Here is a 15,790-nt window from a genome sequence, read left to right on the forward strand (position 1 = left end):
TATCTTCTAAGGATTCACTCAATCTATCCTGTCTATACCTGACATATGCTTCCTTCTTTTTCTTAACCAAACTCTCAATTTCTTTAGTCATCCAGCATTCCCCATACCTACCAGACTTCCCTTTCACCCTGACAGGAATATACTTTCTCTGGATTCTTATCTAATTTCTGAAGGCTTCCCATTTTCCAGCCGTCCCTTTACCTGCGAACCTCTGCCTCCAATCTGCTTTTGAAAGTTCTTGCCTAATACCGTCAAAATTGTCCTTTCTCCAATTTAGAACTTCAACTTTTAGATCTGGTCTATTCTTTTCCATCACTATTTTAAAACAAATAGAATTATGGTCGCTGGCCCCAAAGTGCTCCCCCACTGACACCTCAATCACCTGCCCTGCCTCCATCTAAACCTTGAACACTATGGCAGTCCCAATCTATGTTTGGAAAGTTAAAATCCCCTACCATAACTACCCTATTATTCTGACAGATAGTTGAGACCTCCATACAAGTTTGTTTCTCAATTTCCCTCTGACTATTAGGGGGTCTATAATACAATCTCAATAAGGTGATCATCCCTTTCTTATTTCTCAGGTCCACCCAAACAACTTCCCGGGATGTATTTCCGGGAATATCCTCCCTTAGCACAGCTGTAATGCTATCCCTTATCAAAAATGCCACTCCCCCTCCTCTTTTGCCTCCCTTTCTATCCTTCCTGTAGCATTTGTATCCTGGAACATTAAGCTGCCAGTCCTGCCCATCCCTGAGCCATGTTTCCGTAATTGCTATGATATCCCAGTCCCATGTCCCTAACCATGCCCTGAGTTCATCTGCCCCTTGCATTGAAATAAGTGCAGTTTAATTTATTAGTCCTACCTTGTCCCTGCCTGCCCTGACTGTTTGACTCTCTTCTGTTCTCAACTGTACCAGTCTCTGATCTCTTTCCTCACCATCTCCCTGGGTCTCACCCCCCCACCTGACTAGTTTAAATCTTCCCAAGCAGTTCTAGCAAATTTCCCTGCCAGTATATTAGTCCCCTTCCAATCCGTCCTGCTTGTTCAGGTCACTTCTACCCCAAAAGAGATTCTAATGATCCAAAAATGTGAATCCTTTCCCCCATACACCAGCTCCTCAGCCATGCATTCATCTGCTCTACCCTCCTATTCCTGCCCTCACTAGCTCGTAGCACTGGGAGTAATCCAGATATTACTACCCTTGAGGACCTCCTCTTTAAATTTCTGCCTAACTCTCTGTAATCTCCCTTCAGAGTCTCAACCTTTTCCCTTCCAATGTGGACAATGACCTCCTGCTGGCCCCTCTCCCACATAAGAACATTCTGCATCCTCTCTGAGACATCCTTGATCCTGGCACCAGGGAAACCACACCCATTCTGCTTTTTCTCTTCTGGCCACAGAAACGGCTGTCTGTACCTCTGACTACAGAATCCCCTAACACAATTGATCTCTTGGAAACCGACATACCCCTCGTTGCATTAGAGCCAGTCTCAATATCAGAAACATAGCTGTTTGTGCTACGTTCCCCTGAGAATCCATCACCCCCCTACATTTTCCAAAACAGCATACCTGTTTGTAATGGGTATATCCACAAAAGACTCCTGCTTTAGCTGCCTACCTCTCTTACCCTTCCTGGAGTTAACCCATCTATGTGACTGTATCTGAGACATTTCCCCCCTTTCTATAACTGGCATCCATCACATGCTGTTGCAAATTCTTCATTGCTTCTATCTGTCTCTCCAACCGATCCACTCGATCTGATAAGATTCGCATCCAACAGCATTTATGGCAGATATAATCCGCAGTGACCCTTAAACTCTCTTTAAACTCCCACATCTGACAAGAAGTACATATAAAGGTAACGAGCCAAGTGCAGAGACAAAGGCTGAGCAAGGCACGCATTGTGTGGAACAGGTGAATGGGTATCTCTCTAGAGGAGTGTGAAACCGTCAAATCCAATTCATGTATTGGATTGGACAGGGTTAACACCACAATCAGATTACCTTTCAAATTTGACCTAGTTTTCTGACTGTACTAATCATGGATTCAGCATTATTATGTGGGCTGGTAACACTCCATGAAGTGTGTCATTTTGTCTAATATCTCCTTATGTGACTCAGTGCCATACTTTGTTTTCTCAAACCTCTGGAGCATTTTATTGAGTATATGCAATTTGAACACAGGTTGTTGATTATAATATAAAGGAAAACGATCCCACTTGATTCTTTTGTACGTCCCGAAAGCAGTGAAATACAAAAGCTTGCTAATATTTTATGTAACATGCAGCTATGGTCACTCAAATTCAAATTTTAAGTTAAAAATAATCTGGTAAAACTTGTCAAAAGAGCAGAACAGTACTTCTACGGCAGGAATTTGTCCCCTCAGCGATTCCAGTTAAGCTTCACTTTGTACGATGTGCGAAGAACAATGCAGGCACACGACAATCTGAAATTGGAAAGTAACTTTTACAGTTTGTTGATCTCGAAAGAGAAGTAAAAAATAGGAATGAGGTTAAGCCACTTGATCCCTTGAGCATACTTTGTTATTCAACAAGATCGCAAATGATTGACCTCAGCTATGCCTTCCCACGCTATCAAACAATGTCAACTTCCAAATGAATATACTAAATGACTGAACATCCACAGCTTTGTGCAGAATTTAATACCATAGCTTTACAACCTTTCGAGTGAAGCAATTTCTCCTTACCTCAGTCCTAAATGACTGTTCCCTTTAATCCAAAACTACTCCTGATTCATTGCTTCAACATCTCTAGGGCTTTGGAAGAGTTGTCTCATGCCTGCAAACCCATAAGGGCCAACGTTTACTGAAAGCTGTAAATTCAAATGAAGTGACGGAAACATGTGGCGCACATCAGTTATATATCATGCACTATACATAATGTATACATACACACTATACATAATAGCCTGTTTTTGCCATCACAAACACAGAATTGTTCTTAATAAGTGTTCACATATTATCGAAAAGGTAAATTCTGACATTGCTACTTAAAAAGCTGGTGTTTCCAATGGTGAAATAGGGCTTTGTTCTAGGAAGGAGAGAGATTGCCCGGGCTGCAGTCTAGTAATAACCATGGAAAATAGGCGGGTTTGGGCAAAATTGATTTGGCAGCAATGTCCACCATGATCGATCAATCTCATCCATTCTCCATGTTTAGTAGATTGTAACATATAGTCAGACAAACCAAAGAGATGTTTATCTATCCTATACTGATGCACTTGCACCTCCAATCATTATATTATGCACATTCAGATAAAATTTCATTACTATATCATTTATGATTTGTCAATTTTAATCAAAATAGTTTTAAATTGAAGCATATGGAATTGTTAGCTGATAAATGTTAATCGTTTTTACAAGTTGTTTTCTTTATGAAAATGGTGGACTACAAATTGTGCCAAAGTTAATTGAATTTCTCCTCCTCCTTACAGGATGAGTTTCTAGATGTGATCTATTGGTTTCGACAATTAATTGCAATTTTTTTAGGAGTTATCTGGGGCGTTGTTCCACTTAAAGGATTCTTGGGAATAGCAATGTAAGTTCATGTTATGTTCCTTTTTATTAATAAAATGCGAGTAAAATGTTTACCTTTGAAGGCAGTTTTACCTTACGAAGTTATAATTCATCTCCATCCTTATTAAATTACTTTACATTGTGGGGTTTAATGAAAAAGACCTATTTCCTAATCCATCTCCTCTTTGAAAAAAGCTCTTTTAAGTCAACCATATGACGCGCCCCCCCCCCCCAACCAGTTGGAAAGTAAGCAGATGATTAACTGTGATGCTGTTCTAATTAAAACTATAAGAAATAGAACAGGAATACGTTGTTCAGCCCCTGAGGCTGTTCAATAGCATCATGGCTGATTTGACAATCCTCATATCCACTTTCCAGTCCTTTTCCCTTTAACCCTTGATTCCTGGCTGATCCAAGAAACTATTTCAGTCGTAAATACTCTCAATGGCTTTGCTCCCACACACTCTGTGGCAAGGACTTGCAAAGTCACTCGATCCTCTGAGAGAAGAAATTCCGCCTCATCTCAGTCTTAAATTGGTCCTTTTATTCTGAGACTATGCCCTCCGGTCCTAAACTGTCTCATGAGGGAAAACATCTGCTCATCATTTACTATCAAGCCCCTTAAGAATCCTATACATTTCAATGAGATCCCCTCTCATTCCACTACAAGTTACCAGCCTGAAAAAGAGCCCTTATCTCAACTTGCTGTTTCCTGCTCATTAACTAATTCTCTGTCCATACCAATATACTACCTCCAACACCATGACTTAACTTTTGAGGTACCTTATCAAATGCCATCTGGAAGTCCAAATACAACAAATCTACTGGTTCCCCTGTATGCACTCTGGTTGAGACTTCCTTGAGAAATCCTCATAAATTAGTCAAGTGCAAATTCTCTTTCACAAAGCCATGCTGACTGCTTGTTTATATTACAACTTGCGAAATCTACTGCTATTACTTAATAATTGATTCCAGAATTTTTCCTAGAATGATATGTGTTCGACTAACTGACCTATAGTTAGCCACTTTGAGTCCTTCCCTTTTCTTTTAATCTTCCACGTCTATAGCTCTTTGTTTTGTCCTAGGAAGGAGAGAGATTGCCCAGACTGCAGTCTAGTAATAACCACTGAAAATGGGGGTGGCTGGGCAAGGTTGCAAATGGCAGCAATGTCCACCATGATTGATCGATCTCATCCACACTCCAGGTTGAGTATACTGTAGGATAGGGTTCCTGACTGTATTCCATTCTGAATCAGCGTCTTCGATGGGGTTAGTGATGATAGAGGTGGATCAGTGCAAGAGTGAGTAATATAAATACTTCCTTGTTGTCATGTTGAACAGACATTATTATAAATTCTGTGTTTTCTGCTTCTAGATTTTGTCTCATCAATGCTGGACTTTTGTACCTCTACTTTAGCAGCTTCCAGCAAGTAGATGAAGAGGAATATGGCGGAACCTGGGAGTTAACAAAAGAGGGATTCATGACATCTTTTGCGTTGTTTTTGGTAATTAGTTATTTCTGCGCTCAATGCAGGGAAATTCTGCCAATAACAATTTTTACACTGAGACATTTACAGATTTCCGTATTTCAGCTCAAACTGCACCCTTTTTAGAAACTTGAGTGTTGCTGCTCAATGTGTTTGTATTGGTGCCATTCTCTAACAGGTGTGAATTGTGTGGTTCCTTCTTTCTATGATGCAGCTAAAGGAAGTAGATTTGGATATGTTCTGATATTCTTGTGTCTCATTTATTTCACAATTCGTTTGATTTTTATTTTCTTGTCAACCTGTTCAGAGATGTGGTTACACTTGAACCCAGGTCTCCTGGTTCAGAGGGAGGATCACTAACAGTGCACCACAAGAACCTGGACATGTTCCAGATGATTAATAATAGAACCAGAAAGTTTTAAAGTATACATTATTTGGGAAATTACTATCACATGTGCAGTTGACAAGCTCAAGATTATTGAACAGCTTTAAGTAAATGAATCATTTAGTGTAAAGCTAAATTAGATTTGAAAAAAATTCAAAGTAGGCAGGAGGAATAACAATCAATATGCTGCATGTTCCGGCAGTCAATGTCAATACAATTAAACAATGACAAAATGAATATGTTTTCTTTTGGACTTCAAGATGAAGTAGCCACTTCTGAATGTGATAAGTTAGCTATTTTTATGTTTATATCCAAAAACAAAGATTACGTATTATGCTCATTCTATGCATATGGGGCAGATTGTCATAGAATGCAGCGTTCAGTTTAATTTCTTAAAAAAGACTTAGTTATTTTAAATAGTTGAAAGGAGTTGGATTTGTTGTATCACCATAGAAGAAGTAACACTTGAGCTATACACCTCCTTTTGGCTGGCTTAGAATGGCTAGGAAAAGCTTTGAAGTAGAACCTCCTGAGGATGAATTATAGTTGGTTTGAGGTAGTTGCTGGGGGTGAGTTTTGTTTGGAATAACGAGGATGGTGCATAAAAACGTGGATCATGCAAAGTGAAAATAGCAATTACCTTGAAGCATTTTTTAAAAAATACGGCATCCATATTGCAATCGCATAGGATATCTTGGATGAATAAAAAAATTGGAACAAGGTGCACCACTTGATTAGAAACACAGAAACATACTTGGCTTGATTCTTTTGTTTGTGATATCTCTCCTTGCCCTGAATCAGAATATGGTGGGTTCAAAACTTGTTCCAGACTTTGAAGCACAACATTTAGGCTGGTGTTTCAGTGCAGTTCTTAAAACAGTGTTTGTGTGCTGGAAGGTGCACCAATTGGGAACAAATCAGTTACGATTCTCTCAGGAATGAAATAGCCTGATAAAAGTTGAACTCTGGGCTGATGGATGAGACACGTTGGTGCATGGATTATGCATGTTGGAAAATTGTTTTCACTTTTGAAATCAATTTGCAATGCAAGTCTACTCCTTTTAGGAGCTGAGAGGAGGGGAAACCTAAATGCTGGCTAAATTGGTTAAAACATTTTTTATTTAAGGTCTATTATCACTTATTTATATATTACCCAAATGTTGACCTGAATAATCTGATGCTGTGTGGATTATTTTAGTTGCATAGATCTGTCATAGCTTTTCTTAAAAAAAAAAGTAACCTGTTTTTCTAAACAACCTGTTCAGGGATGTTGCACACCTCTGGAGTAGGTGGCACTTGAACCCAGGTCTCCCATTCCAGGGCTAGGGACTCTACGCCACAAGTGGGTCCCTTTGTTTTCCCCAAAGGTTACCACCGGCCAAAGTGGATTTGAACACAACAGATCCTATTCATTCAGTGACAGTGCCATTAGAAACTATTTCCAGATGTAGCTTGATAACACTTCCTTTTTTTTTCCCCCTTCCAGGTGGTTTGGATAATTTTTTACACTGCAATTCACTTTGATTAAAGACCAAAAACAGCTGCCTAACCCTGTCAAGTTTTAAAATTACCGAAAGAGAGAAATTAAAACACTTTAACTGTGTTTACATCATAAAAACTGGCAATAGTTCAGAAGTGTTTTGTGCCATCAAATCACGGGACCTGTGATGAAACCTTGGGATATATTGCAGGAAGCAGTATTCCCACTGAGGCTGTTTTAATATCTGCAATAATGTATGGAACATCCCAGGAATCTTACAAGACATGGATCTCTGCATTAAGACTGTTTCAAGAGCTCCAGAAGCATCGAAGTCTGATGACAACCACATCAAAGTGCAGCTTTCCAGTGTCATACCCTCTAATGTTGGTACTCTTGTTGTTAGTATCTGTTTTAATTTAACAAATGTAAATGACTTGTAGAATTGGAGAAGAAACATTAATTTTTGACTTGTGCATCTTTCAGAGTTTGTATTTCAGTCTTTATAATGGAAAATGATTGCCCCTTGGGTGTTTTGTACCTGTTTTAAAAATCCAAGTATTCAGCCAGCATTTCAAAATTACACCCATCCAGTAAGGGCTGGTTTTGAGTTTCTCATCCTAACCCCTATTCTTGTCTTCCTCCTTTGTTTGTGTTTTGGTACAAATATATGTTGTCTGGTTAATGGATAGCTATCAAACACTTTATTTTTGGGGTACAGTGTTGTGAAAGCTTTACCTGTCCGGTAAATATCAGAGCATTGACCACCAGTAGAAGACCTCCTTATCTGTCCAGGCTGGTCCACATACTTGTAATACCTTTTTCAATTTAAAAAAAATTGAGTATCTTCCCAGGAGAGGTGGAAAAAAAATATAGATTTTAAAACATAGGCCAATTTTTGAGGAGAACATCTTGATAATTCCTCTCTAACCCTCCTACCAAATTGAAACTAATCCAGAAAATTGCTCTGACCCCTATTAATTTTTTCAGTTACCTCTTTTTTTTGTAAGAGCTAACGTAACCACAACCAGAAGCAGGTGGAACTCTTGCTTGAAGAAATTTGATGAATTAGTGCCTCCTATTCGAGGAAGCAATTTGTTAGAGTTCCAATATTCTCTGACAGAAAAAGTACTAAGACCTCATCTTTTCCATCTTAAAATTATGACCATTGGTTATTGCCAGTCCTTGATTTAGAATAAATTACAAACTGCCTAGCAACTTAGTCCTTGCACTTTATCGATCAAATTGTCCTCACATCTGTTCTCAAATGCTGGCAGCTCAGCATTCTTCTCTTGATAAATTTTATTTTAATATTTAGTGAAGTGCAAAGCTATATAAATGATACACCACAGTGGGAGCAGTCAATATGCAATATGAGTGACCTACTAGATTGTATTAATGCTGAAGGAGTGCAGTCTGTACTGCATGTGGAATTAGAGGTGATCTCAATTATTAAAATATTCTTTGCATAATCTTAAGATCAGAGCTATATGTCTCAGTGTTCAAATGCTGCTTCGCAACCTGATGCTATAGTTAATATTTTCATTGATGTGACCCACTTATGAAATCTGAGTCTTGACTTTTCTCTAATGTTTCATAATGTGCAGTCTGTTTCAAACTGACGGACTCTGAATTTTCAACAAGGCTCCTCATATCTTCTGGTCAGTTTGCTCATCACTCCAGCTGTGTACCAAGGTTCAAATGATCTGAAGATTTATTTTTTAAAGATTGATAAGGACGATGTGCCTTGGGAGCCTTTAGATAACTCAGTAGTGATTTCAGTACCCACTTTGAGCTGCTGTTGCTGATATAGTGCTGAAAAGATGGAAGAACAGAAACATTTTGGGCAATAGCAGAACTAAGGGCTATGGTTTGTGTTTTGTCCGTATTTGTTATTAATCTCAACTGTGGTAGCACTGCCAGATGCAGTGAGCAAGAGGTCAATGCTTCACCTTGGATTTAATTTCAAACAGACTATAGAGCGCATTTACTCATCCCATTCATTTGGAGTTAGAACCACAGCAATGATATTTGTTTAAGTTGTATATGTTGGGTATATTTCAATGATTGTATGCAGTAAGACCCCTTTTTAGGGAGTAGAGGACAGCCACAGCCCTCAAAGCGATCAAACCTTCTGGTTCTGTATGTTGGAACCATGCTGCTCACTGCTGTGGAGACCTTGCAAAGATAAGGGAGTAAATACTCTAATTCAGTTTAACGATGCTCTTGCACGTTGTATCCTGTCTTGAGCATGGACATAGTGTAAATAACAAAATAAAAGTACAATTTACTTTGATTATATAATGCTATTCTGAACAATCCTCTTGGAAGCATTTTATAGTTGTCACAGTTTGGTTTACTGCCTTGAAACTAATGAATATCAAAGTATGCAAAGTATTTGTACAAAGATGTAACCTGAATGCAGTGGTTGTCTGATCTTTTATATTTTAATATGATTTCATACTGTGCAGTCTATGGCCTTGTCTCTTGAAGTGACAGCTTCTATTAGGTGGTGTCATTTCTGACTGAGTTAAAGTTTGTAGTTCACAAGGCAGCATTGAAGGTAACTATCTGGTCCAGGCTTAATGTCAAGATAATGCAGGCAGAATGATGAAGGTGCCACCCCATCTCTCAGATGTTATGAAACCAAAGTTTGACTGCTTGATCTAGTTGATGTAAAAGATCTAACGTCACAATTTGTTGAAGAACAGGGAGTCCCAGTGTCCTGACCAACATTCCTACCTCAGCCAACAGCACCACAACACAGTTACTAGATTTTTGAAATCTCATTTGCTGTTTCCAGCACTTTGTCCAGATTGGTTGTTACAAATGCCTGTGTAAAATTGTCCACATCAGACAAAAAATTTACTGGATGTCCGAAAAGTTTGAATATCCTAAAGGAATTCTCCTCTTTGTAACCCTGTCGTACAGATTTGCTCCCCATTGTCAGAATTCCAAGGAAACATTGAGTAGTCAGTTCTAAAGGTTATTGCATTTATCACACACCGAAATATTTTTAGTTCTAACAACCCAAATAAAGGGGAATGTTGCTTGAGGTGAGAGGAATAGAAGGAGCAGATGAGAAGTTCTTATATTTTAACAGAATGACAAGTCATTGTATTGGTAATATTGATTTAGGATGAAAGTTTGAATTGTATAAGTGCAGATTGACCATTAAAATCACTTCTGATGAGTGTGCTAATGTCATTTTAAGAGTTGTTTTTACTTTAATGCAAATGTTTTCTTGTGAAAACAAGAATATATCTGTTCAGCTAAATCTTACAGTAAGGTGGAACAGGCTTGATGGGCTGAGTGTCTTAGTCTTTGCTCCTAATTCATTTGTTTGCAAGTCTCCTAGGTTTTGTTGCTGAGTGATGCTGATGCAGCCTTCATCTATATCTGCTGTACAGGGGCTGAAGCTTCAATCATCTTCTCCTTTTGAACACTGAAGGGAAAATGTGTATTGAAATGTATTCATTTATGCCTTTGTTGTGGGCATAAATGAATTCAATCTCTTCACCAGATGACCTGAAAATTACAGTCTTAAAAATATTCGAGGAGAAAGTGAAGACTGCAGATGCTGGAGATCAGAGCTGGAAAAGCGCAGCAGGTCAGGCAGCATCCAAGGAACAGGAGAATCAATGTTTCGGGCATAAGCCCTGTGTTAGACTTGATTTTTACTTTCAGTAACACAAATTAGTACCATCAGGTTAAATTGAGCATATTTTTCTGAGCTGTCTGAGTGCATGCATTGTGTTTGTTTTTAAACAATGTTCTTCTAAATTAGTTGTTCTATGATAGTACTTTATACTCCAGCAAACCATCATGATGCTTAATTCAGAAAAAATGATGAGAAAACAACTGCAGTAGTAATGCAGAGCCAGAGCTAATGCTGGTGATATTGAAATCCAGTTACTAAATCTGCAACATAAAGATACAGTCAGAATCTGTATCACTGGTGCCCTTTAGACAAGGAAATCTGCCTTTCCTGGTTCAGCCTACATGTGACTCCAGGCCAGTAGTGATTTGGCTAAGTTCTGAGTGACCTCTGAGAAGGCCACAGCACATCACTTAGTTCCAAGAAAATGTGGATGGACACAGATGTTGGCCATTCTAGGAGTCCCCACATCCCATGGAAGAAGTACATAAATTGTTTACCCTTCCTGGGAGCTGAAATTGCATTAGAGTTAAGAAATCTATCGTTCTTTGATTATTTTCTTACCAGACCTGGTACATTGAAGCTACTGGGTTGAGATCGTATATTTTACCACCAGTTGTCTTGAGACTTTAAAATCATGTAGAATATTACAGCAAAGAGGAAGTCATTTATGCAGCTGTATCTGTCAGATTTTCGAAAGAGCCATCAATGATTCTCCTATTCTTGCTGCTTGGTTTTAACCCTACAAAATTTCCTTTTCAAATTGACATCAAACATATTTTTAAGGAACTATTGAATTTCTTTTCAATTGCCTCTATAATTGTAAAAGGAAATCTTGCTTCCCCTGGAATCTTCCTCAGAGTTATTTTACTGATTAGTAATCATCTTGCTGGTGGAAACAGGTTCTCCGCAATTCTCCAAACCCCAAGTACACAAACAAAGAAAATAGGAGCAAAGAAAACAGGACTCATCAAGTCCACTGCCATTCAACACGATCATGGCTGACCTTCCAGCTCAATGCTATACTCCTGCTCTCTCCTCTTACCCCTGGCACCTTTAAGTTCCAGAAATAGAGTCATAGAGATGTGCAGCATGGAAGCAGACCCTTTGGTCCAACCCGTCCATGCTGACCAGATATCCCAACCCAACTTAGTCCCACCTGCCAGCACCTGGCCCATATCCCTCCAAACCCTTCCTATTCATATACCCATCTAAATGTCTCTTAAATGTTGCAATTGTACAAGCCTCCACCACATCCTCTGGCAGTTCATTCCATGCACGTACTACTCTCTGCGTGAAAAGGTTGCCCCTTAGGTCTCTTTTATATCTTTCCCCTCTCACCCTAAACATATGCCCTCTAGTTCTGGAAAAGACTTTGTCTATTTATCCTATCCATGCCCCTCATAATTTTGTAAACCTCTATAAGGTCACCCCTCAGCCTCCAATGCTCCAGGGAAAACAGCCCCAGCCTGTTCAGCCTCTCCCTGTAGCTCAAATCCTCCAACCCTGGCAACATCCTTGTAAATCTTTCTGAACCCTTACCTCGCATTTGTCTGAATTAAACTCCATCTGCCACTTCTCAGCCCATTGGCCCATCTGGTCCAGATTTTGTTGTAATCTGAGGTAACCCTCTTCGCTGTCCACTACACCTCCAATTTTGGTGTCATCTACAAACTTACTAACTGTACTTCTTATGCTCGCATCCAAATCATTTATGTAAATGACAAAAAGTAGAGGGCCCAGCACCGATCCTTGTGGCACTCCACTGTCACAGGCCTCCAGTCTGAAAAACAACCCTCCACCACCGCCCTATGTACCTTTGAGCCAGTTCTGCATCCAAATGGCTAGTTCTCCCTGTATTCTGTGAGATCTAACCTTGCTAATAAGTCTCCCATGGGGAAACTTATTGAATGCCTTACTGAAGTCCACATCGATCACATCTCCTGCTCTGTCCTCATCAGTCTTTGTTACTTCTGCAAAAAAACTCAAGTTTGTGAGACATGATTTCCCACGCACAAAGCCATGTTGACTATCTCTAATCAGTCCTTGCCTTTCCAAATACAAGTACATCCTGTCCCTCAGGATTCCCTCCAACAACTTGCCCACCACCGAAGTCAGGCTCACCGGTCTATAGTTCCCTGGCCTGTCTTTACCGCTCTTATTAAACAGTGGTACCACGTTTGCCAACCTCCAATCATCCAGCACCTTATCTGTGACTATCAATGATACAAATATCTCAGCAAGAGGTCCAGCAATCACTTATTTAGCTTTACAGAGTTCTCGGGTACACCTGATAGGTTCCGAGGATTTATCCACCTTTAACCGTTTCAAGACATCCAGCACTTCCTCCTCTGTAATCTGCAAGACGTCACCATCTATTTCCCTACAGTCTATATCTTCCATATCCTTTTCCACAGTAAATACTGATGCAAAATATTCATTTAGCATCTTCCCATTTTCTATGGCTCCACAGAAAGGCCGCCTTGCTGATCTTTGAGGGGCCAATCTATTTCTTTCTTAGATATGTGAAGTGACTTTCCCTTTACAACTTTGTGTTGGGTATTCCAAAGGTTCCCCACCTTCTGAGTGAAGGAATTTCTCCTCATCTCTGTCTGAGATGGCTTATCCCCTATCACAAGGTAGAGAATCAAGCTGTGTCCCTTTGATATGCGATAGAACATCATTCCTGCATACATATCAGTATGGTGAACCTTCTCTGCACTCCTCCTATGGCAAGTATATCTTAAGTAAGGAGACAACGTATACAGAATGTTTTAGATGTAGTCACAAAATCCCTGTGGCGTTACAGTATGCCTTCATGGTTCCAGTATTCAAACCCTCTTGTAATGAGGGCTAACACACCATTTTATCTTCCAACTGTTTGCTAACCTGCAGGCTTGCTTTCAGTGACCAATGTACATCAACCAACTATACCATTTAAATAATACTCTGCCTTTTTGTTTTTCTTATGAAGTGAACAACTTCAAATTTATCTAAGTTATGTTGCATCAGTCATGCATTTGATCACTCAACTTGTCTAATTTCACTGAAAACTCTAAAGGTTCTCCTCATCACTCTGACACCCCATCTAGTTTTGTGTCAACAAACGTAGAAATATTACATTTGTTTGCTTCATCCAAATTGTTGGTATATACTGGGAATTTTGGGAGCCCAAGCACTGATCCCACGTTACTGCTTTCCACTCCAAAAACAAACCCATTTATTCCTATTCTGTTTCCTTATACTCCAGTCCCCTAGCCACAAGGGCCAATGTTCCACTAGATTTCTCGATCTGTGGTGTTAAATAGCATATCAAGATCATAAGTTGTTCCTGTCTGATAGCTAATTCTCTATCCAACCAGTATGTTACCACTTAATTCCTTGTGCTTTGACTTTGTGGGACTCATTAGGTATGTTAAACATGACTTTCTTGCATAAATTCATATTGACTAACTTTTTTGTGGAATGCTATCATATGCAACTGACATGTTAACCAACTGACTGGATGATACAGTATAGCAAAGGAAATACAATTTCCGCTTCCTCTGCCAAAACCAGAGGAAAAAGAATGCTGAAGCAAGGCCATGTTAGGAGGGTGCCTGAAAGCTTGAATAAAGGTGGGTAGATTTTAAGAAGGGCTTTAAAATGGGAAAGATCTAGCTAAGTAAGACACATGAGAAGCAAGAAGATTCATTTCCTCAATATCTACTATATATTTACTTGCTGTTGAGTGGTCAGGTTGTCACATTTAGAGACCATAATTTAACATGACACTAACTCCATGATGCTCCTTAAAGCTTTTATTAAAATTTTATTCCCTCTACCAAAGCCACCAAGTTCCTCAAATTGGAAAATAATGAGTATCATGTCTAGAGAACAGCAATTCATGACAAGATGAAGAGGAACCATGGGTGGCAAACTGTTGAACAAAGCACTGCTTTGCTACTAGCCTTGAATCAATCATGTGTCAAGACATTGCTATATTTATACCAATAAGATGAAATAATCTTGTCATGTATTTTGGACAAAATACTACTGTCACGTTGCAGGATCCTGTTAATGACTCAATTTATGATCTTAACATGCTACTTTAACATCACCGGTCTAGAAAACATACAACTGAAAAAAATCAAGAAATCTGGTAGAATATTGGACTTTGTGGCTAGAGGACTGGAGTATGAGGATGTAGAAGTTATGCTTCAGTCATACAAAAGCCTGGTTGGATCACTTAGACTACTGTGAGCAGATTAGAAAGGATATATTGGCCTTGGACAGAATACCAACTAGGTTTACAAGAACAAATCTTGGACTTCAGGGGTTAAGTTTTCAGGAGAGATTACAAATTAAGCCTGTTTTCTCTAGAATACAGAAGGTTATGGGGTGTTCTGATTGAGGCCTTCAAGATATTAGCAGGATATAGCCGTGTAGATAAAGTTAAACTATTTCCACTGTTTGGGGATTCTAGAACTGGGGGGCATAGACTTAAATATTAGGGCCAAGCTATTTAGGAGAGATTTTAGGAAGCACTTCTATACACAAAGGGTAGTAGATGTTTGGAAGTCTTCCACAATGGATTTGCTAGATCAGTTATTGAGTTAAATCTGAGACAGATAACTACTGGTTAAGCAAAGGTGTTAAGGGGTATGGGCCAAAGACAGGTATATGGAGTTAGACCACAGGTCAGCCATGATCTCATTGAATGGTAGAATATGCTTGAAAGGCTGAAAGAAACCGGAACAGGCCAAAGTAATTGTAAATAGTAAATTATTCCTAGAGTTTTTCTTTTCCGAAAAACTTTAATTTCCTGTTTGTTTTCTAACTTAATCCAAACTCTAACTCGTAGTTTTTCTTTATGTATCTGATTTAATTCTAATTCACCTCATTTTGCTTTGGTGTTTGCTGATACTTTCTCGATGCTTTTACCATTGGGATCATCATCACGTCCCATGGGTCAGCACCAGTAATCTCCATAAACCTTTTACAGTTTAAAAAATGGTAATATTATAAATTGTCGGCAGTGTTCTGTGTGATATTTAACACTTTGCTGCCTTAATAAAGGAAAATGCTATTTGTTGAAAATAGAGTATTAGTTAGCATCCAAGGAAAGGATCAGAACAAGCTACGTAAAGTAAGGGGAGCAAAAAACTTATGAGAGTGTAACAAATAATATTAAATGGGTCCATTGTTAAATTTATCATAAGTAACAAGATTAGGTAATTCTATTCAATCATGGATGATTAGTAAT

At 39.0% G+C, this 15,790-nt stretch overlaps 1 protein-coding gene across 1 annotated transcript in view; it reads left to right on the plus strand.

Annotated features, from left to right (window-relative positions):
* The window catches only part of rab5if (RAB5 interacting factor), a 21,702-nt gene extending 11,608 nt beyond the window's left edge, over positions 1-10,094 (plus strand). The window contains exons 2-4 of the mRNA XM_043710743.1: positions 3,457-3,560; positions 4,914-5,043; positions 6,897-10,094. Of these exons, the coding sequence (XP_043566678.1) occupies positions 3,457-3,560; positions 4,914-5,043; positions 6,897-6,938 (276 nt within the window). The 3' untranslated portion in view covers positions 6,939-10,094. The remainder of the gene's footprint in view (positions 1-3,456; positions 3,561-4,913; positions 5,044-6,896) is intronic.
* The last annotated feature ends 5,696 nt before the right edge of the window (positions 10,095-15,790 follow it).

The sequence above is a fragment of the Chiloscyllium plagiosum genome, chromosome 20 (genome assembly GCF_004010195.1).
Source record: "Chiloscyllium plagiosum isolate BGI_BamShark_2017 chromosome 20, ASM401019v2, whole genome shotgun sequence".
In the NCBI taxonomy this organism is placed as follows: Eukaryota; Metazoa; Chordata; class Chondrichthyes; order Orectolobiformes; family Hemiscylliidae; genus Chiloscyllium; species Chiloscyllium plagiosum.